This window comes from Anser brachyrhynchus, assembly GCF_964034855.1.
Source record: "Anser brachyrhynchus genome assembly, chromosome: W".
Classification (NCBI taxonomy): domain Eukaryota; kingdom Metazoa; phylum Chordata; class Aves; order Anseriformes; family Anatidae; genus Anser; species Anser brachyrhynchus.
Genome location: NC_137704.1, coordinates 13,671,968 through 13,689,891, shown reverse-complemented (window position 1 = coordinate 13,689,891; position 17,924 = coordinate 13,671,968). Strand labels below are relative to the sequence as shown.

Below are 17,924 nucleotides of genomic sequence, written 5' to 3'. Positions count from 1 at the left end.
CTCATATTCAGCTTGCTGTCAACCACAACCCCCAGATCCCTCTCTGCGGAGCTGCTCTCCAGCGTCCCGTCGCCCAGTCTGTACGTATAGCCAGGGTTGCCCCGTCCCAGGTGCGGTTGCCCTGTCCCAGGTGCAGATCTGTTCCAGTTGATCATTTGCAGAGCAAGCACCGCTGAGATGAAGCTGGAGACCTGCTTCCAATGGCAGTGCAGGCTGCAGGCACTACTGGCATCTCCTGGCTGCTCTCTTTTATATACAACAACTTTAAAAGACGTGGGTCTTTGTGAGAAAGTATTTGTCTTCTTCAAAACATACTCAGAAATGTTCATTCTTCCGGCATGGAAATTTCAGTCAGAGTAGCTGAGTATTTCTGGTTTGGAAGCTGACTGCTACCTTCCCAATGTGCTTTTGGACTATCCCAGAAGGATCATCCAAACTGATCTGAGTCAGAGGTTGAGGTTTTGTCTTACTCTCAACTTTCTTCTAGAAGCTGCTTTTACAAGACTTACCTGAAGGCCAGTCTGTGCAGAGCATCCTTCACACCCCTTAAATTTCAGTCAGTATTTCCTACAAGCTGAGATGTTTGTCATAACTGTAAGATTCACCCCGACTACCTTGTTCGTGAACTTATCTACATGTGCAAATGGATGTGGTGACAACAAAATCATACAGCAAGCGAGGAGGGGATGTTGTGTGCCTGACGCCCCAAACAGCTTGCCCTTAGCTTTCAGAAAGGGATTAAGATTTTGTAAAAATTTCCATGATTGTTTAGGTTTGAAACACTTCGGGAGGATGCATGCAGAGCTGCTCAGCATCCCCCTGCCCTCCGGGAGTGGCTCCCTGCAGACAAGAGACACCTGTTGCAAAGCTCCATCTCTGTTATGATAATCTCCTGGACATGCCAGTAGACATCAGCTTTAGCAGATGACTTCTTTCCATCTTTTGGACAGCGACCAATGCAGATGGCTGCAATATCACCAAGGTTCTTTGAAGAAAACTGAAATGTGTCTGTTGCTCCCCTATAGGAAACAGGGAGCACTGTCAGTTAATATCTTGAATGCTGGCAGTGACTTGTCTCATATGGACATTAATTTGCATATGGCTATGGAAGACAGAAGATAAGCCTTCATTTAAAGTCATTTGATTAAACCTACAATCATTCAACACAAAGTATAATTTCCATATTTAAATTCAGTATTTTGCCTGATTAGGGGTGACACACTAAATTACTGCCACTAGGACTTTCCAGGATAAACTTGAGCATTTCCACATACAAAATCAATTTGCCTCATTATAGATGCAGTGGGTTTACGTGGCAAGGTTTTGGTAGCAGGGGGCCATAGGGGTGGCTTCTGTGAGAAGAAGCTAGAAGCTGCCCCATGTTTGGTAAGGGCCCCACTGCTGACCAGAGCCGAGCCAATAAGCAATGTTGTTTTGCGCCTCTGTGAGAGCATATTTAAGACAGGGAAAAAAAATGCAGCGCCACAAAGCAGCTGGGAGAGTGAGAGGAGTGAGAAACAGCCTTGCAGGCGCCAAGGCCAGTGAAGAAGGAGGGGGAGAGGTGCTCCAGGCGCCGGAGCAGAAGTCCCCTGCGGCCTGTGGTGAGGACCATGGTGAAGTAGGTTGTCCCCCTGCAGCCCATGGAGTACCACGGTGGAGCAGGGTTCCACCCTGCAGCCCATGGAGGAGACCACGGTGGAGCAGGTGGACCTGCACCGACGGAGACTGGGGCCTGTGGAAGACCCCTGCCGGAGCAGATTCCGGGCCAGACCTGTAGCCCGTGGAGAGGAGACCACGCAGGAGCAGGTGACCTGGCAGGAGCTGCTGCCCGTGGGGGATCCAGGTTGGAGCAGTTTGCTCCTGAGGGATGGACCCCGTGGTACGGACCCATATCTGGAGCAGTTCTTGAAGAGCTGCTGCCTGTGGGCAGCCCACGTCGGATCAGTTCAGCAAGGACTGCATCCCGTGGGAGGGACCCCACAGCACAGGGGACAAGAGTGACCGAGAAGGAGCGGCGGCGAAGAAGCGCTATAGACTGACCATAACCCCCGTTCCCCCGTTCCCCTGCGCCGCTCGGGGGGGGAGGAGGTGGAAGAGGGTGGATGGGGGGGAAGGTGCTTTTGGTTTCTTTCCTTTGTTTCTCACTTCTCTAGCTTGTTAATAACAGGCAATAAATCTTACTATCTCCCTACGCTGTTTGTTTTGCCCGTCACGATAATGACTGCGCGATCTCCCTGTCCTTATCTCAACCCTTGAGCTCTTTTCATCATATTTTCTCCCCGTTCCTCTTTGAGGAGGGGGAGTGAGAGAGCGGTTGTGGTGGAGCTCGGCCGCCCACCCAAGTAAAACCACCACAAAAGCTAAAGAAAGCTAAAGCTAAAGAATGACTAATTTCCCCTCCAGCACTTATTCATTCATTCTTGACAGATATGGTATCTGTTACACATCTACCCACCATAGCTGTTTTAAATCTGCTAGTTCAGCCACCCTTCCTGCTTTAGAAACCCAGACTGAAAATAGTTTAGAGAAACAATAGGTCTATGTCAAACACTTGTCTGGCTCCCCATCATGCCCCCTACATATCTGTTAGGTTTGTTTTGTTTTTTTGGAATAAGGCTTTGGTCCTTATTCCAACCTGCCTCCAAGGCTGGACTGTCACTAACGCTTTGAAGGATGGTGTCTCTAACTCCACTGTAGTCCCCACCAGCTGAGTATCAGCAGGAAGCTCGCCACAATCATTCATGTTTCCCATGAAACCTCAGCCATTCCTACCAAAGTCCAGATCAGCTGTAATTTCACCTTCTACAGAGCTATAAAAAACAAACAAACAAACAAACAAACATAACCAAACAAACAAAAAACTGAACATCAGCAGTGGCTGTGGCTTTGAATATGTTCTCGTCTCCTAAGGGTGTGCTGTGTCCTTAAACAAAAGAGAAAACCACCTCACATCTGGAGCACCTTGGCCCCACATGGGAAAAGGAACCTGCCCCACATTACATAGATGTGCCTCCAGCTTGTCTGCACACAAGGCTGATATTCAGCTTTCCTCACACAACAGTGATCTTTCAGCTTTACCCCCAGATTTGGCTGGAAAGTCAAATTTGAGTGGCTCTGACAACATTTAGCCTCCATCTATTTTTACTTTCTCTCTGATTCCCACTGCCAGTGAGATGCTGTAAAAGGAACTAAAACCACCTCCAGCTTCCTTCTGCTACTCCCAGCTCAAAAATACACAGACTCTCCAGAGGCTCACCCGAAGCCTGTTTGTATGTACTGATAAAAAAAAAGGACACACACATCCACACAGAGGTATGCATCATCTACATTGCCTTTTACCAAATGCTTTTTTTCTCATCATTTTAAAAACCTGTTCTCTGTCTGCCCATCAGAAACTGATTTTACATCTTCCTTTTACTCCAGGTGAGAAGTCTCTAGGCTTTTTGGAAGGGGGTTAAGAAAGAGCATGGCACAAGTGCAACTCTGTGGACCATCCTGGAGAAGACATGGCATTTGCGGCAGACACACTGCTGGTGAGGAATTCCTTTAGCCCATCATCCAGTCCCACTACCTCTCAAATCTCCTTTTCTTGAAGGAGTTTTCCATAAGGAATTCTTCTGAGCGGCCCAGCTTTCCTTCTAAGATGATCCAGATGTTTTCCTCCATTTCCGCATCCTCTCTGTCGCTTGTTACTGTGACAATTTCATAGGCTTTAAAGCATAATTAACACACGTTAAATGGCAAAGGAAGAGCAGATGGCCAAAGAGATCTCTTCAGTTGGCTGTCATTTTGGCTGAAAACCCTCTTCCTAATATTTATCACAGCATACGAGAAAGCATTTGCAAAACAATGATGGAAACACACTGAAATCTGTGGGACTTGTGACGTCTTTGTGCTTAGGATTTCATGCAGGGGTAGAGCACATGGAAAACCTGAGTACTGCTTGATCAGCTAGCAAGAGTAGATGGAGCTGCTCTTGAACAAGCCGTGTCCAGCTCCCTGCTGTGTGAAGAACTACTTTTTTAACACAGCCCAAATCCTTTAGCTTCTGTGCCACAGTTCCTAACAGCATAGAACAGCCTCAGAGGGATAGTGAAGGTGAACAGACGCCCACAGGATGTGCTCAGATGCTCTGGTGGCATGTCATTACTCACGAAGGCAATCACGGGGTTGTCATTTTGCAGGGGCCAAGTGAAATCACATTGAAGTAATGTGATTCTTGACTCTCCGGGACTTTCCTGAAGAAGAGCACTATGTTGCAGGAGTTTCTGAGGTGTGCTTAGCATATTATCGGTGTGGTTAAATAACATTGCTCTTTTTCTCTCACTTGTTCACCACATTAGATATGAATGTGATTACCTTGGACTTGGTGGAATTACCCAGAGCAGAGAATTACCCAGGTCTATGGGGTATTAAGCTCAGCTGTCATCTTCAGCTGAGATATGTGAGCCTGTAGCCCAGAACATGATCAAGAGAAAGCTGGAAAAATGTAACTTATAGTGCTTTAAGGACTGAACTTATTTTCCACCTCAAAGATTCAAGCCCATTGTTTCAAATTGGTTGCAACCACTGAAACGTGGTGGGACCACTCTCATGACTGGAGTGCTGCAATGACTGGCTATAGGCTCTTCAGAAAGGACAGGCAGCACAGAAGGGGTGGTGGTGTTTGCTCTCTATATTATGTTTTGATATTGTGGAACTCGAGACAGGGAATGATAAGGTTGAGTCCCTATGGGTTAGGATTGGTGGGAAGGCCAACAAGGCAAGCATCCTGGTGGGGGTCTGTTATAGACCACCGAACCAGGATGAGGAGGTGGATGAGGCGTTCTACAAGCAGCTGGCAGAAGTTGCGCAATTGCCAGCACTTGTTCTCGTGGGAGACTTCAACTTCCCAGACATGTCCTGAAAACAGCTGATGAAGCAGTCTAGGAGGTTCCTGGAGAGCGTGGAAGATAGCTTCCTGACACAGCTGGTTGGTGAGCCTACCAGGGGAGGTGCCCCACTGGACCTTCCGTTCACAAACAGAAGGACTAGTGGGAGATGTGGTGGTCGGGAGCTGTCTTGGGCAGAGTGACCACGAAATGGTAGAGTTCTCTATTCTTGGCGAAGTCAGGAAGGGGACCAGTAAAACCGCTGTCTTGGACTTCCGGAGGGCTGACTTTGAGCTGTTCAGGACACTGGTTGGCAGAATGCCTTGGGAGGCAGTCCTGAAGGGCAGAGGAGTCCAGGAAAGCTGGGCACTCTTCAAGAAGTAAAAAGAAAAAGAGGGTTTATGGCCTTTGGAAAAGAGGGCGGGCCACTCAGGACTATAAGGATGTTGTAAGGCTGTTCATGGACAAAATGAGAAAGGCCAAAGCTCATCTGGAGCTCAATCTGGCTACTGCTGTTAAAGATAACAGGAAATGTTTTTATAAATACATCAACACAAAAAGGAGGACTAAGGAGAATCTCCATCCTTTACTGGATGTGGGGGGAAACTTAGTTACAAAAGATGAGGAAAAGGCTGAGGTGCTTAATGCCTTCTTTGCCTCAGCCTTTAGCGGCAAGACCAGTTGTTCTCTGGATACCCAATACCCTGAACTGGTGGAAGGGGATGGGGAGCAGGATGTGGCCCTCACAATCCATGAGGAAATGGTTGGCGACCTGCTACAGCACTTGGATGTACGCAAGTTGATGGGGCCGGATGGGATCCACCCAAGGGTACTGAGAGAACTGGCGGAAGAGCTGGCCAAGCCACTTTCCATCATTTATTGGCAGTCCTGGCTATCAGGGGAGGTCCCAGTCGACTGGCGGCTAGCAAACGTGACGCCCATCTACAAGAAGGGCCGGAGGGTGGACCCAGGAAACTATAGGCCTGTCAGTCTGACTTCGGTGCCAGGGAAGCTCATGGAGCAGATTATCTTGAGTGTCATCACGCGGCACTTGCAGGGCAACCAGGCGATCAGGCCCAGTCAGCATGGTTTTATGAAAGGCAGGTCCTGCCTGATGAACCTGATCTCCTTCTATGACAAAGTGACAAACTTAGTGGATGAGGGAAAGGCTGTGGATGTGGTCTACCTTGACTTCAGTAAGGCTTTTGACACTGTTTCCCACAGCATTCTCCTCAAGAAACTGGCTGCTCGTGGCTTGGACTGGCGCACGCTTTGTTGGGTTAAAAACTGGCTGGGTGGCTGGGCCCAAAGAGTCGTGGTGAATGGAGTTAAATCCAGTTGGAGGCCGGTCACTAGTGGAGTCCCCCAGGGCTCAGTACTGGGGCCGGTTCTCTTCAATATCTTTATCGATGATCTGGATGAGGGCGTCCAGTGCACCCTCAGTAAGTTTGCAGATGACACCAAGTTAGGTGCATGTGTTGACCTGCTCGAGGGCAGGAAGGCTCTGCAGGAGGATCTGGATAGGCTGGACCGATGGGCTGAGGCCAGCTGTATGAAGTTCAACAAGGCCAAGTGCCGGGTCCTGCACCTGGGGCACAACAACCCCAAGCAGTGCTACAGTCTGGGAGATGACTGGTTGGAAAGCTGCCTGGCTGAGAAGGACCTGGGAGTACTGGTTGATAGTTGGCTGAATATGAGCCAGCAGTGTGCTCAGGTGGCCAAGAAGGCCAACAGCATCCTGGCTTGTATCAGAAACAGTGTGGCCAGCAGGACTAGGGAAGTGATTGACCCCCTGTACTCGTCTCTGGTGAGGCTGCACCTCGAGTACTGTGTTCAGTTTTGGGCCCCTCGCTACAAGAAGGACATGGAGGTGCTCGAGAGAGTCCAGAGCAGGGCAACGAAGCTGGTGAGGGGTCTGGAGAACAAGTCTTACGAGGAGCGGCTGAGGGAGCTGGGGTTGTTCAGCCTGGAGAAGAGGAGGCTCAGGGGCGACCTTATTGCTCTCTATAGGTACCTTAAAGGAGGCTGTAGAGAGGTGGGGGTTGGTCTATTCTCCCACGTGCCCGGTGACAGGACGAGGGGGAATGGGCTAAAGTTGTGCCAGGGGAGGTTTAGGTTGGATGTTAGGAAGAACTTCTTTACTGAAAGGGTTGTTAGGCATTGGAATGGACTGCCCAGGGAGGTGGTTGAGTCGCTATCCCTGGAGGTCTTTAAAAGACGTTTAGATGTAGCCCTTAGTGATATGGTTTAGTGGAGGTCTTGTTAGTGTTAGGACAGAGGTTGGACTAGATGATCTTGGAGGTCTCTTCCAACCTAGACGATTCTGTGATTCTGTAACTCATGCAAGGAAATTACCCATGATATCCTGCTCTTGCCAAGCAACCAGAGTGAATTTACTAATGTTGTGGCTGGACATGAATGTAACACAAAGTGATGGATGCTCCTGCAGGGACCACCAAATCACCTAACTTTTGCCTTGGGTCCTTTGGAGGAGTCATAGCTCCCTCTTAGTTTTCTATTTCCTTTTTTTTTTTTTCTTTTTTTTTTTTTTTTCCCAGTGGGAAGCAACTCGAAAATCAAGAACAGGGCATTTGGGAACATTTTCCTGATTTCTTTGTTGAAATAGAAGCAACTCTTGTTGATTTTGGGGGCATGGGAGGTTCTGACAGTTCTACTTACAAGTCCTGTTATTAGTCAGACAAAGGAAGGTTATGTTCATGATTAGACATCTCTGCTGAGTTATTAAATACATCCCGTAGACATAAAATAGCTCTTGCTCTTACAAGTGCTTAATGCCATGTGCCTGTTTCCTTAGTTTGCAAATATTAATCTCAATAAGCCCTTTAGCCCTGAAAGATAATGATGGTACCTTTTTGAGCTATGTCAACAAGTCAACCTGCCCTGTGAACTGCCATGCAGTCATAATGTGTGTTGGCTGTTTCCTACCAGCCTCAGAGGCATTCCTGTTGTGTACTTTGGCTTTCTGAACCTTCTCCAAGCTAAGAAATCACCCTATAAAAAGCGCAAACCTCTACTGAAGACTGTATTTGTTCTTTAAATTCCAATTTAGGGAGCAAAGAATGACAGACTCATTGAGGTTGGAAGGCACCTCTGGAAACCATGTAGTCCGAACCCCTTCTCAGAGCAAGGCCAGCTAGAGCGGGTTGCTCAGGGTACCCAGGCACAGGAGCTGGATGCACCTTGCAAACACGCCTGGCCCCATCCAGGCTTCAGCGGCAGAGCAAAGATATTGAGGATTTTTGGGGGAGGGCTGGCACATTGTACCCTTGCAGATCCTCATCAGTTTAGTGCCTGCTGGGCAGAGCTTATCAAGTTCCCCAGGGCTCCCACCATGCGCCAATGTGCTCTTTGGGGCTGGTTGGAAATTTATTCTAAGCACATTGGCAGTGTCAGCCATTAATCTTTTTGGCAGGCTCATTTCCATTTAAGTTAAATGAACATCTCTGCAGCATATTTGGGAGGCTTCTCTGCTTCCATCAAAACTTTAGTTAAAACAGTACAGGATGAAAGAAATAAAACATCCCATGGTTCTCCAGCGAGAGACATCAATGACTGCAGACTAGGATGGAATAAATTGGTGATCTTAGTCCTGTTGCCAGCAGTGAACAGCTTGACAGCAACAGGATCTGTGCTAAGTAGTGGTATCAGGAGATGGCTGAACGAGACCTGCATACCTTCCTCCCTCGTCTCCAGCCCAGTCCCAGCAGCTGCTCACCAGGAGAGCTGCAACAAAAACCTGCACTTTTATCATGGGACGAGGTGGGCCAGGGCTGACTTTCCAGCATGTGTTGGAGTTAAAGAAAGCACAAAGTTCAGCTTTTCCTGGTGTTCCCTGAAAAAAAAAAAAAGTATTTAAAAAAAGTATTTATCAGCTCTGGGCTATTAAAAAGCAAGCTCTGGGCTCTGTCAGGGGATTGATGCTGAAAAGCAAAAACCGACAGGATGTCCCTTGCAGCACATGGGTACCTTGAGTCAAAGAGCTGGCTGGTCACCCTTAGAAAAGTGATGCTCCTGCTTCAAAGCATCCCCTGCCTGCTTTAAACAAAGAATGTTTCTCTTCCCTCTCATTAGAATTGGTCTTCAGTCTTTTCCTGTCTTCTTTCCTGATGATTAGCAGTTTAAATTAAATTGGGAGACCTGGAAGCTGTAGAAGTATCCTATGTTGCTTTCCATTTCTTGAGAGAAACAATTCACCCTGGGTGACTGCTGTACTGCCAACACCCAGTGCAGCATGTCCCCATGCCCTGCCCTGTCCATCTGTCCCGGTGCCAGGAGTGGCTGCCACATGAAGACCTTCAGTGCCACAGCACTAAGCTTTGTTTAAAAGCTGATGTGAAAATGGAAGGATTTATTTGGGGCTGAAGAGATTATTCTGCTTTACCAGACAAAGTATTATTTTTCTCTTTTTTCACACTGGGAAAAGGAAAAAATACATTTAATTTATTTTTGTATTGATCTAGAAAAGAAATGCAAAGTCCCATTATGCACAGAGTCTAAATGTGAGACTTGGCTGACCTGGCTCTGCATGCCACAACAGTGGAAAGAGAACACAGTTTCCTTGTCTGCAGAACCACTTCTCAGGTTGTGAAATCCTGGTTTCAGGATATTACTTTATTCCTACTTTCTGTTCCTGGGTGGCATTTGCAGAGCAATGGGCTCAGAGAAAGGGAAGTATGCCCCATATGGATCTAACCCCAGAGGCAGCAGATCCTTAGCACAAGCTGGTTTATAGAGTAGGCATCAGTCAGGGGGTGAGGAAGAGGAGCCAGCAAAGTGGTGTGGGCATAGCCAAGGACTTCCCTTGGCCACTGCTTGCAAAGCTTGGTCACACAGAAGAAGCTGGAGGATCTCTGCAGCAATGGTTTATCGGCCTTTTCCTGGGTGCCAGGATGCGGTTGGATGGTGATCCACTGTAAAAGGTCACAGTCTCTCCATCGCTCAACTTTCAGTGCTTGCAGAAGAGCAGGTCTGTTTGTATCCCTTTGGCACCTCAACCAACAGTACCAGGAATACAAAAGCTCAGGCAAAAAATAGTGGCAAAAATGCCTCAGAGAATATCATGGGGTTTTCTGCAGGGACTCCAGGACAAACCAGGCCCACTACATTTGTCTCTGTTAGCCTGTTATTAGGCAGAGGGAAAGAAATAGCAAATGTCTGAGCAGATCCTGCTTGATTATGCAGGTCTTGGTCTTTAAAATAGTTTAGCCACCACTGTGCCTTTGTGGATGATTCCCTATCAGCATAACAAGTGTTCAATGTTTGTAACAAAAGGAACTTCCCTCCAGGCCTCTTTCGCTGCCATCCCCAGCAGCAAACCTGCCCTAATAAAACGTATGGCAGTGCCACGTAGACTCCTTAATAGTCCACAGTTGGAAGCAACATTTCCAATAGCATGCAAAACATTTCAAATGTAATTAGAGGAGGAGAAGAGCTTTGGGGAAAACAGAATCACTTTGCTTGCTTGATTCTGGCAGTTGTATAATTTAGTGTCATGTAGGGAAATATATTCTCTTCCCCAAGAGCCCCTATCCAAAAGAGCAGCTAGTTATCCCATTCCTTTTCAAAAGAACCCAAGCTGGCAACTGAGTGATGCTGGGCAGGGGTCCTCTGTGTACATCTGCAAGGTCTTCATAGGACCATCTTGCCTCTTTCCCAGGAGATGCTGAAAGCCCATGCCTTACTGATGTTAGACAGACAGCTTGGACCGTAAGCTCCTTGTCACGCATTTCTACAGTGATGAGCACAAGGGGGTTTGGCTTTAGAGGTAGTAGACATACAAACAATGAAGGTACCACTTCAGTTAAAGAAAACTCCAACTTGCAGCACCAGAAGTCTCCTTTGCCTCTCTCGGGAGCAGCCTCCACTTGCCCCAGCTTGTATTCATCCCTAAGATATTAAGCTATTCTGACACATGCAGAACCATTTATTGAGGGTGAGAGAAAAAGAATGCGAATGACCTGAGCCTAGTGAGTTCCCCACCCACTAGGCTCCTGATCTCTGTCCTTGGTATAGTGAATTCCTTGCAAAGGCAGATCTGGTGGAATCCAATCTCTGCTGTCAGACCAGGGAGATGAACTACATCCAGGCTGGGGTACACATGTGCCCATAGAAATGAAAATCTCTCCCTTCTCCATGGCCATATTCAATGATTTTCCTCTCTATCCCCTCCCTATTTGCAACATGTCGTCTTTGGATTGGTTGTGAAAGTGCCTGATTAAGGAAAACTGTTGTCATTACTGGGGTTTATGTTCTCATATGAGTAAAAGAAAAATCCTGCTTGGGACACTGACTGTTCAGGGGCCAGTGCAGAACTGCTGCTGCCTGGCTACTCACTGCCAGCAAGCAGCACTGCTCAGCCCCTTAATTCCATTTTCTTTTACTTTTCAGATGTTCTGAAACCCAAAGTAATGACCATTACAAATGCAGTTCATTGGCCTTGTGTCCTCTGATGTCATTTACCCCCTGTCTGGTTAGGTGACTGTCCAGCCTTAAATCCCACCACGTGAGACATCACCTGGAAAGTGGTGAGAGCTTTGATAGATGTGTCAGATCGCTAGAAAAGGAGCATTAATTGTGAGGTGCTAAAATCATAGCATCTAGCTTTGCATCGGTACATCTCAAAACACTTTAAGAAGGTGAATAATTTTTATCCCTAATTCACATAATTGAAAATTAGGTACGGGGATGTGATTTATGCAAGGTCATTCTGCAATCCAGTGGCAGAATAAAAATAGATAATAAATGCATTTTTGTATTTCTCCTTGAGGATCATGTTAGTTCACACCACAAAATTTCTCATCAGAGCAGACAGGCAATGCAAAACCTCACACAACCTTTGACAAAGCAAAAGCTTAACACTTCAGACAATTTTAGAAAATAGCTTCCCTGCCCCCCACCTCTGTTTTCTGTGCAACTTGTTCAGTCTGGGATTTGACTCAGGGCAAAAGCATGAATAAATTACTTGCAGAAAAAAACAACACCAACAAAAAAAAAAACACATCTTACTGACAAACTACGCCTGTGCAAAAACACTTAACAGCTCAGAGTGAAGATATAACAGTTTATCAGAGAATATTCTTGTGATTGAAGCATATTTCACATTTTATTGAAGCATACTTGATGCAAAAGCATTTAACGAGGGTGCAGGATAATTTGTTACTGAGAGGAGCAAAGGAGACTTGTAGCACAGAGAAGCTTTTATAGAATTGATAATTTTATAGCTACTGGTTGGCCCTGTGGGCTCTTTTCATTCTATAGTGAAGGGTTACAGGAAATTGGGATGAAATGAATGACTGTGCAAGGTCAACACTGAAGTCTTTGCTTTCTCTCCAAGTCTGATGTTTTATTTGCTTATGTCTTTTATTTTCTTTTTATTATTATTTTTTTCTATTTTACGTAGGCTCTGGACTATGAGATTTCTGTCATATCTTATGTTTCTGTTGTAATGACTGTAGCACATCTCTGTGATAAAACAGTTGAGTGTAAGGAAGAAACCTGCCATTGAAGAGACAGGAAGGTACATAACATCTACAGGAAGGCTCTGAAGGGTATGTGCTGGGGTCTCCTGAGGATGGATTTAGGCAATTTGAAGGAGTGAGCAGCCACAGCATGGCTGCTGGCATGCTACATGGGTCTGCAGTTTGTGGAACCCATTATGTCTGGTCTAAGGAGTTGACTTCAATCCACACAGAAAGATATAGAGTTTGAAGTTGTCTTCCTCTCTACTGAGCCATCAGTAAAACAGGTGGTATGGAGCAGCCTCCTCTCCTCAAGTAGCTTTATGCATCTGTCTCTCTTCCTCTTACTTTTTACTTAAAGCAGAAACTGTTAAACAAATCTGCCCCATGGATCGGAAGAGTTTATGAAAGAACAGGCAAGCTCTGAGAAGAGGGCTTAAAAAGACCTTTTCAAGTCTGATAGCTGAGCCAATTTTTATAGAGGGCAGAAAAGCAGATCTTTAAGTTTCTTTTAATAATTTATGCTCTACTAGTGCCCAAAGGGCTTGGAATCATGTCTGTGAATTGCAGAAACATATCTCTGGATATGCACTGTGCTAGGAGTTCAAGGCCTGGGCAATTTAAGACCTGGTCCTATATATTGCTCCTGAAAAAGGCAGTTCCTTCAGAGAAAGAAAAGGAAAAACAAGGGCATACTAACATTCCTCTATTGCATCCAGCTCAAGAAAGGGGAATAAGATACTTCCTTCTTTGGAAGATCCACCCAAAATGAGTCATTGGGGCAGTTAGGCTATTTAAAACTCAATTAGACAATGTCTCTGCAGTTGGTGAAATTGAAAGAAGGGCCCCGTTGAGGCAAAGGAGGAGTTGGGCTGCATAACCTGGTTATTTGCTTCTATCTTTGCTTTTATAATAACACAGAGAAGCCTGGTTTATCCATAATTAGACTGTTCCTGGCTCCCCTTGGCTGATGGCAACTGAGATAAACAGTCTTTCTAAAGTCATTAATTTCAGATTCTTGATTATCGTCTGGGTTCAGATCTACTCAGGCGGATGAGGGAGCTAAATCCACATTTCCCACATCTCCTTGTTGCAAAGAGAAAATGGCAAAACAACATCAAAAAGTTTTTATAGCTAAATAATTTCATTACTGAGCTACTGTGAAACTTTAAGCCATCCTTCCAGAATGGCGATTTAGTCCTTAAACCAGAGGGGGAAAAAATGAGATCTACATTTAGAAAGCCAGCATTTCTACAGACCTACAGATACTGATCTTGCATAAATGTAGAAGTAAATGAACTGAGATATGAGAAAATACATAGCGCCTATCTGAGATCAGGAGATGGGGAGTCTGGAAATGATTAAACTTGCTCAGGAAGTCTAAATATATTAGATTGAACAGCAGTATCTCAAAGTGAACAAAGGCAGGATAAAAAGACATGGAGCAAAACAAAGCTAAATTTCATTCACATCAGTTCATATTTACCAGACTGTTGCTGGTGAGCTCTAAACATCTGAAAAATCAGGAACAAGTTCCTTGAAACTGCAGTTGCCAAGTCTCTAAACAGCCTGTTTTCAAATGAGCACCGACTTCCTCCCTATTCAGTCTTACTGGAGTCAGAGAAATTAGATGGGGGCTTCTTTCCTGCTTTATGTCTCACACAGAGGTGCCACTCTGTGGTTTTGGTGGGGAAAGTGACATTTAAAAACAATGAAGTGAGACTGTAAAAACTGGCACTCTGACATGCTTTTCCTGAGGAGACAAACACAGCGTTTATGTTTTAAAGACCTCCTGACAGCCTTTGCCATTGCAATTACTGTCTCTTCAACACTGAACACTCCAGTACAGTCAAATTTCAGTGAAACAATAAAGGGGGATGTAAACTGCTGGCATATCCACTGCATCAAAAATTCCATGATGAGGGCAGATGCTGGACTGGATTTCATGACAAAGCAGCTGTCCTGGTTTTGACTAGGACAGAATTAATTTTCCTCCTAGTAGCTGGTAGGGTGCTATGTTTTGGATTAGGATGAGAAGAGCGCTGATAACATGCTGATGTTTTAATTGTTGCAGAGCAGTGCTTACGCTAAGCCAAGGACTTTTCGGCTTCTCACTCTGTCCTGCCAGCGAGCAGGCTAGGGGTGCAGCAGGAGCTGGGAGGGGACAGACCGACAGACCCAGGACAGCTGACCCAAAGTGGCCAAAGGGGTATTCCATACCATCTGACGTCATGCTGAACAATTAATATGGGGGGGCTGGCCGGGGTGGGGGGGGGGCAGCTGCTCAGGGATAGGCTGGGCGTCGGTCAATGGGTGGTGAGCAATTGCATTGTGCATCACTTGTTTCATACACATTAGTATTAGTAGTACTATTATTATATTCCTGTCTTAATAAACTGTCTTTACCTCAACTCACCGGCTTCACTTTCCTATTTCTCTCCCCCATCCCAGAGAGGGAGGGGGAGGGTGAGCAAACGGCTGTGTGGTGCTTAGCTGTCGGCTGGGTTAAACTGAGCAGCCACCTTATGCAAGTCATTTAGGTGCATTTTACCCCTAAATGGGGTCACCTGTTTGACTTATTGCTGGGACCAGGTTATTTTTAAAGGAAAAAGAAGACCTATTGCTTAGCTGTTCCCTTAACTAGCCTATGGGCTACACTAGTAGCACCTAATGTGAGTCAAAACAAGTTGATGCTGCCATTAAGGCTGATTATAAAGAAATTTAGGGGAAGAACATCATCCACATTCCAAGTATGCAGCCTGTGAGGAGCAATGGGATAGTCCAGTGTGAGGCTGTTTTCCACAGAATATTGGCAGAGAACCATTTAGGCCAAAAGAGAAAAAAAAATAAGGAAAGAATGAGCAAAATCTGATGCTTGAAAGTAATGGTAAATATAAGCATATTTCTGTTTAATACCCAAAGTCCCCCAAGCATCTGATGAAAACCATACATGACCTTTGACCCCTGACCTCGCTACTCCTTTCCAAAAAATGGAGCCAGGAATTTCTAACCAGTGGAAAAGTCAATCTATATAAATTATATAGAGAGAGCAGGCATGTATGCAAAGGACAGCTATAGCCTGGGATCCCAGCAGTAATAAATACTCTACACACACAACAAACTGTCATGCTTCATTGTGTGAAGTTGTAGATAGGATATGCCTTCCACATGACTAATGCAAAAACAATGAAGACAACATGTTATGATTTAAACTACATTTGTCCTCCTTACCGAGGGAAAAAACAACTACATTTATGCTGAACAAAACCTGAGCACATTATTTGTCCAAGGCTTAACCCCACAGTGAGCTAGGTCTGGTAAAAGCCCTATTAAATATTATTTATAAATGGAAACCAGAGACATGAGGGAAATAAGGAAAGAGAATATGAGGTTGCAAAGTGTACTTATATTCATAAATATGCACTATTTTTCCAGGTTCTGGACACATGGTTTACTATTTTAGCTGGTTTGTTGTGACTATCTGGCTACATACTCTTAACCAACAGCAAAATTAAACTAATTGAGACTATTTACTGCTTAGCCCAGGGCTCTGTTACCTCCCTTTGCCACCAACCAAGAGCATGTAAAAAGCAATTACCATAGCTCAGCTGCAAAGTGGTAGCTTCCCAGCCTGCAACAATAAAATCAGCATTAGCAAGGAGAAGTTGAATCATGATCACTCATGCAAGAAGGAAAAGGCAGCAGGTGCCCCATGCAAGATAAAGAGGAGCTGCTTATCACACAGCAGAGAGCAGACCTGTGGGATGCCGTGGGTGCTAAATATCTCCTGCAGAGTCTGGACAACATTGTGAATGAGAAAATTCACTGCATGTTACTTAACAGACAAAAATGAAAACCAGTGCAGGAGACTCCCTGAGGGATGCAGAGTGAGATGCGGAGGATGAGGCAGGATTACACATGCTCGCCCAGTTCCTTCTCTTCCTCAGGCACCCCGTGATAGCTGCTGTTGGAAACAGCTGATGGGCTCAACAGCCCCTTGGTCTGACCCAGTCCTTGCCTTCTTATGTCCCAGCCCATTCATGTGCCCGAGCCCCGAGGTTCAGCTCTGATCTAGTGGGTATATTTCATTCTGTTAGCATGACTGACCACTGGGAGCCAGGAGGAGGAAAACGCTCTCATTGCAGAAATTTTAGCTGGTAATATATTTAAAGAGGAATCTGCAAGTCCATGTTGATTTCTTGCTGCTCTCAGAATGACATCGAAACCACCCTTGCAACTGCAGAGATGCCTGTTTGCTGAGCTAAAACTCCAGTGGGGATTTCGATAGCCATTTCCATTTCAGCATCTAAACAGCAGATTTAAAGAATAAGTGTTTCGGCAACTAAAATCAAGTAAAACCAGCTCTCAAACCACCTAGTTAACACTGACTTGGTGGGTCTGTGGGAGCCATCAATCTTCACCTTTGGGCTGCAGCAAGGGCCTGCCATTAGCAACCCATTCATTGTTAATTCAAAATCGCCTCCTTTAGACAAAGAAGCCAGCTGGGTAGGGATGAGATGAGATGTCTTCACAGCAGTGTGGCTGATGCATTTGTTACAAGATGCTGCCTGGTACCTGAACAACAACACAAATGACTATGACTGCAGTACAAAGCACTGCTGCTGTTTGTGAAACCAGTTAGCGTGTCCAGCAGCAGGGAAACGTCAGCATCTCTCTCAGCAAGGCACTGCACACCCACTGTATGATGTACTGATTTTAATAAAGACAGACAGAGATCTTTATTTCTATCTTCTAAAGCTCACCATGCTATGTCAGGCTGCATTACCCCCTGTGTCAGTGTCAGGCAGATAGCATTAAATTGCTAGAAAAGTGCCATGCTGGCCTGTGACAAAAGTATTTCATTAATGGAGTTGCTGTTGGGATAGCAGGCTGGATGCCTGTGCTTTGGAGGAGATATTATCTGTGCTGCAGCATTGGCTGTATGCTCTGAGGGAAGCTGGCGATCTGTTCAAGCAGCTCCTACACCAGCGCACAGGAGACAGACTGGCATGAAGAGCACATGTCTAGACAAACTGGGACAAAGGGTCCAAGGAAAATCCTTGAGGTTACCCAGTCTGCAGCAGAGCAGGGAACGGTGCCCTCAGCCTGTCCCATGGCCATGGAGATGGCTGCCCCTCCTGGCAGGTTGTCCCAGCAGCTGTCCCAGCCTCTCCACCCCGTGTCACTGCCCCGACCTTTGTTGTCGTGTCAGATCCGCACTTTGCAGAGATCTCCCAGGCTCAGTATGTTGGAGAAGTTGAATTCGTCCATCTGGTTCCTCTTGAACTTGTTGGACTCCTTCAGGGCAAGGATCCCACTGTCCCCGTTCTCCCCAAACAGAATCAAGGACACAGTGGCGTCCGTGCCTGCTCCTGGAAGACAGAGCAAGGCACACTGTCACAAGCTGCCCTGCCATGCAGGGCTGACACCCAGCCTCCAAATGTGTGGAAAAGGAGGCATCAAAGGCAGGCTGGAGGTAGCTGCAGTGATGCTCAGGTTTCTCCAGGCACAGCCAGCAAATTTCAGTGAATCTGTGCAGGATCCTAAGAGGATACCTCATGGTAGCTAACAAGCA

The 17,924-nt window shown here is 46.0% G+C and overlaps 1 protein-coding gene across 1 annotated transcript in view; it reads right to left on the bottom strand.

Annotated features, from left to right (window-relative positions):
* LOXHD1 (lipoxygenase homology PLAT domains 1) overlaps positions 1 to 17,924 on the bottom strand; it is a 64,214-nt gene that overhangs the window by 9,439 nt on the left and 36,851 nt on the right. Inside the window, 5 exon segments of the mRNA XM_080572532.1 lie at positions 858 to 865; positions 868 to 1,019; positions 3,572 to 3,719; positions 17,545 to 17,557; positions 17,561 to 17,721. Coding sequence (XP_080428658.1) covers positions 858 to 865; positions 868 to 1,019; positions 3,572 to 3,719; positions 17,545 to 17,557; positions 17,561 to 17,721 — 482 coding nt within the window.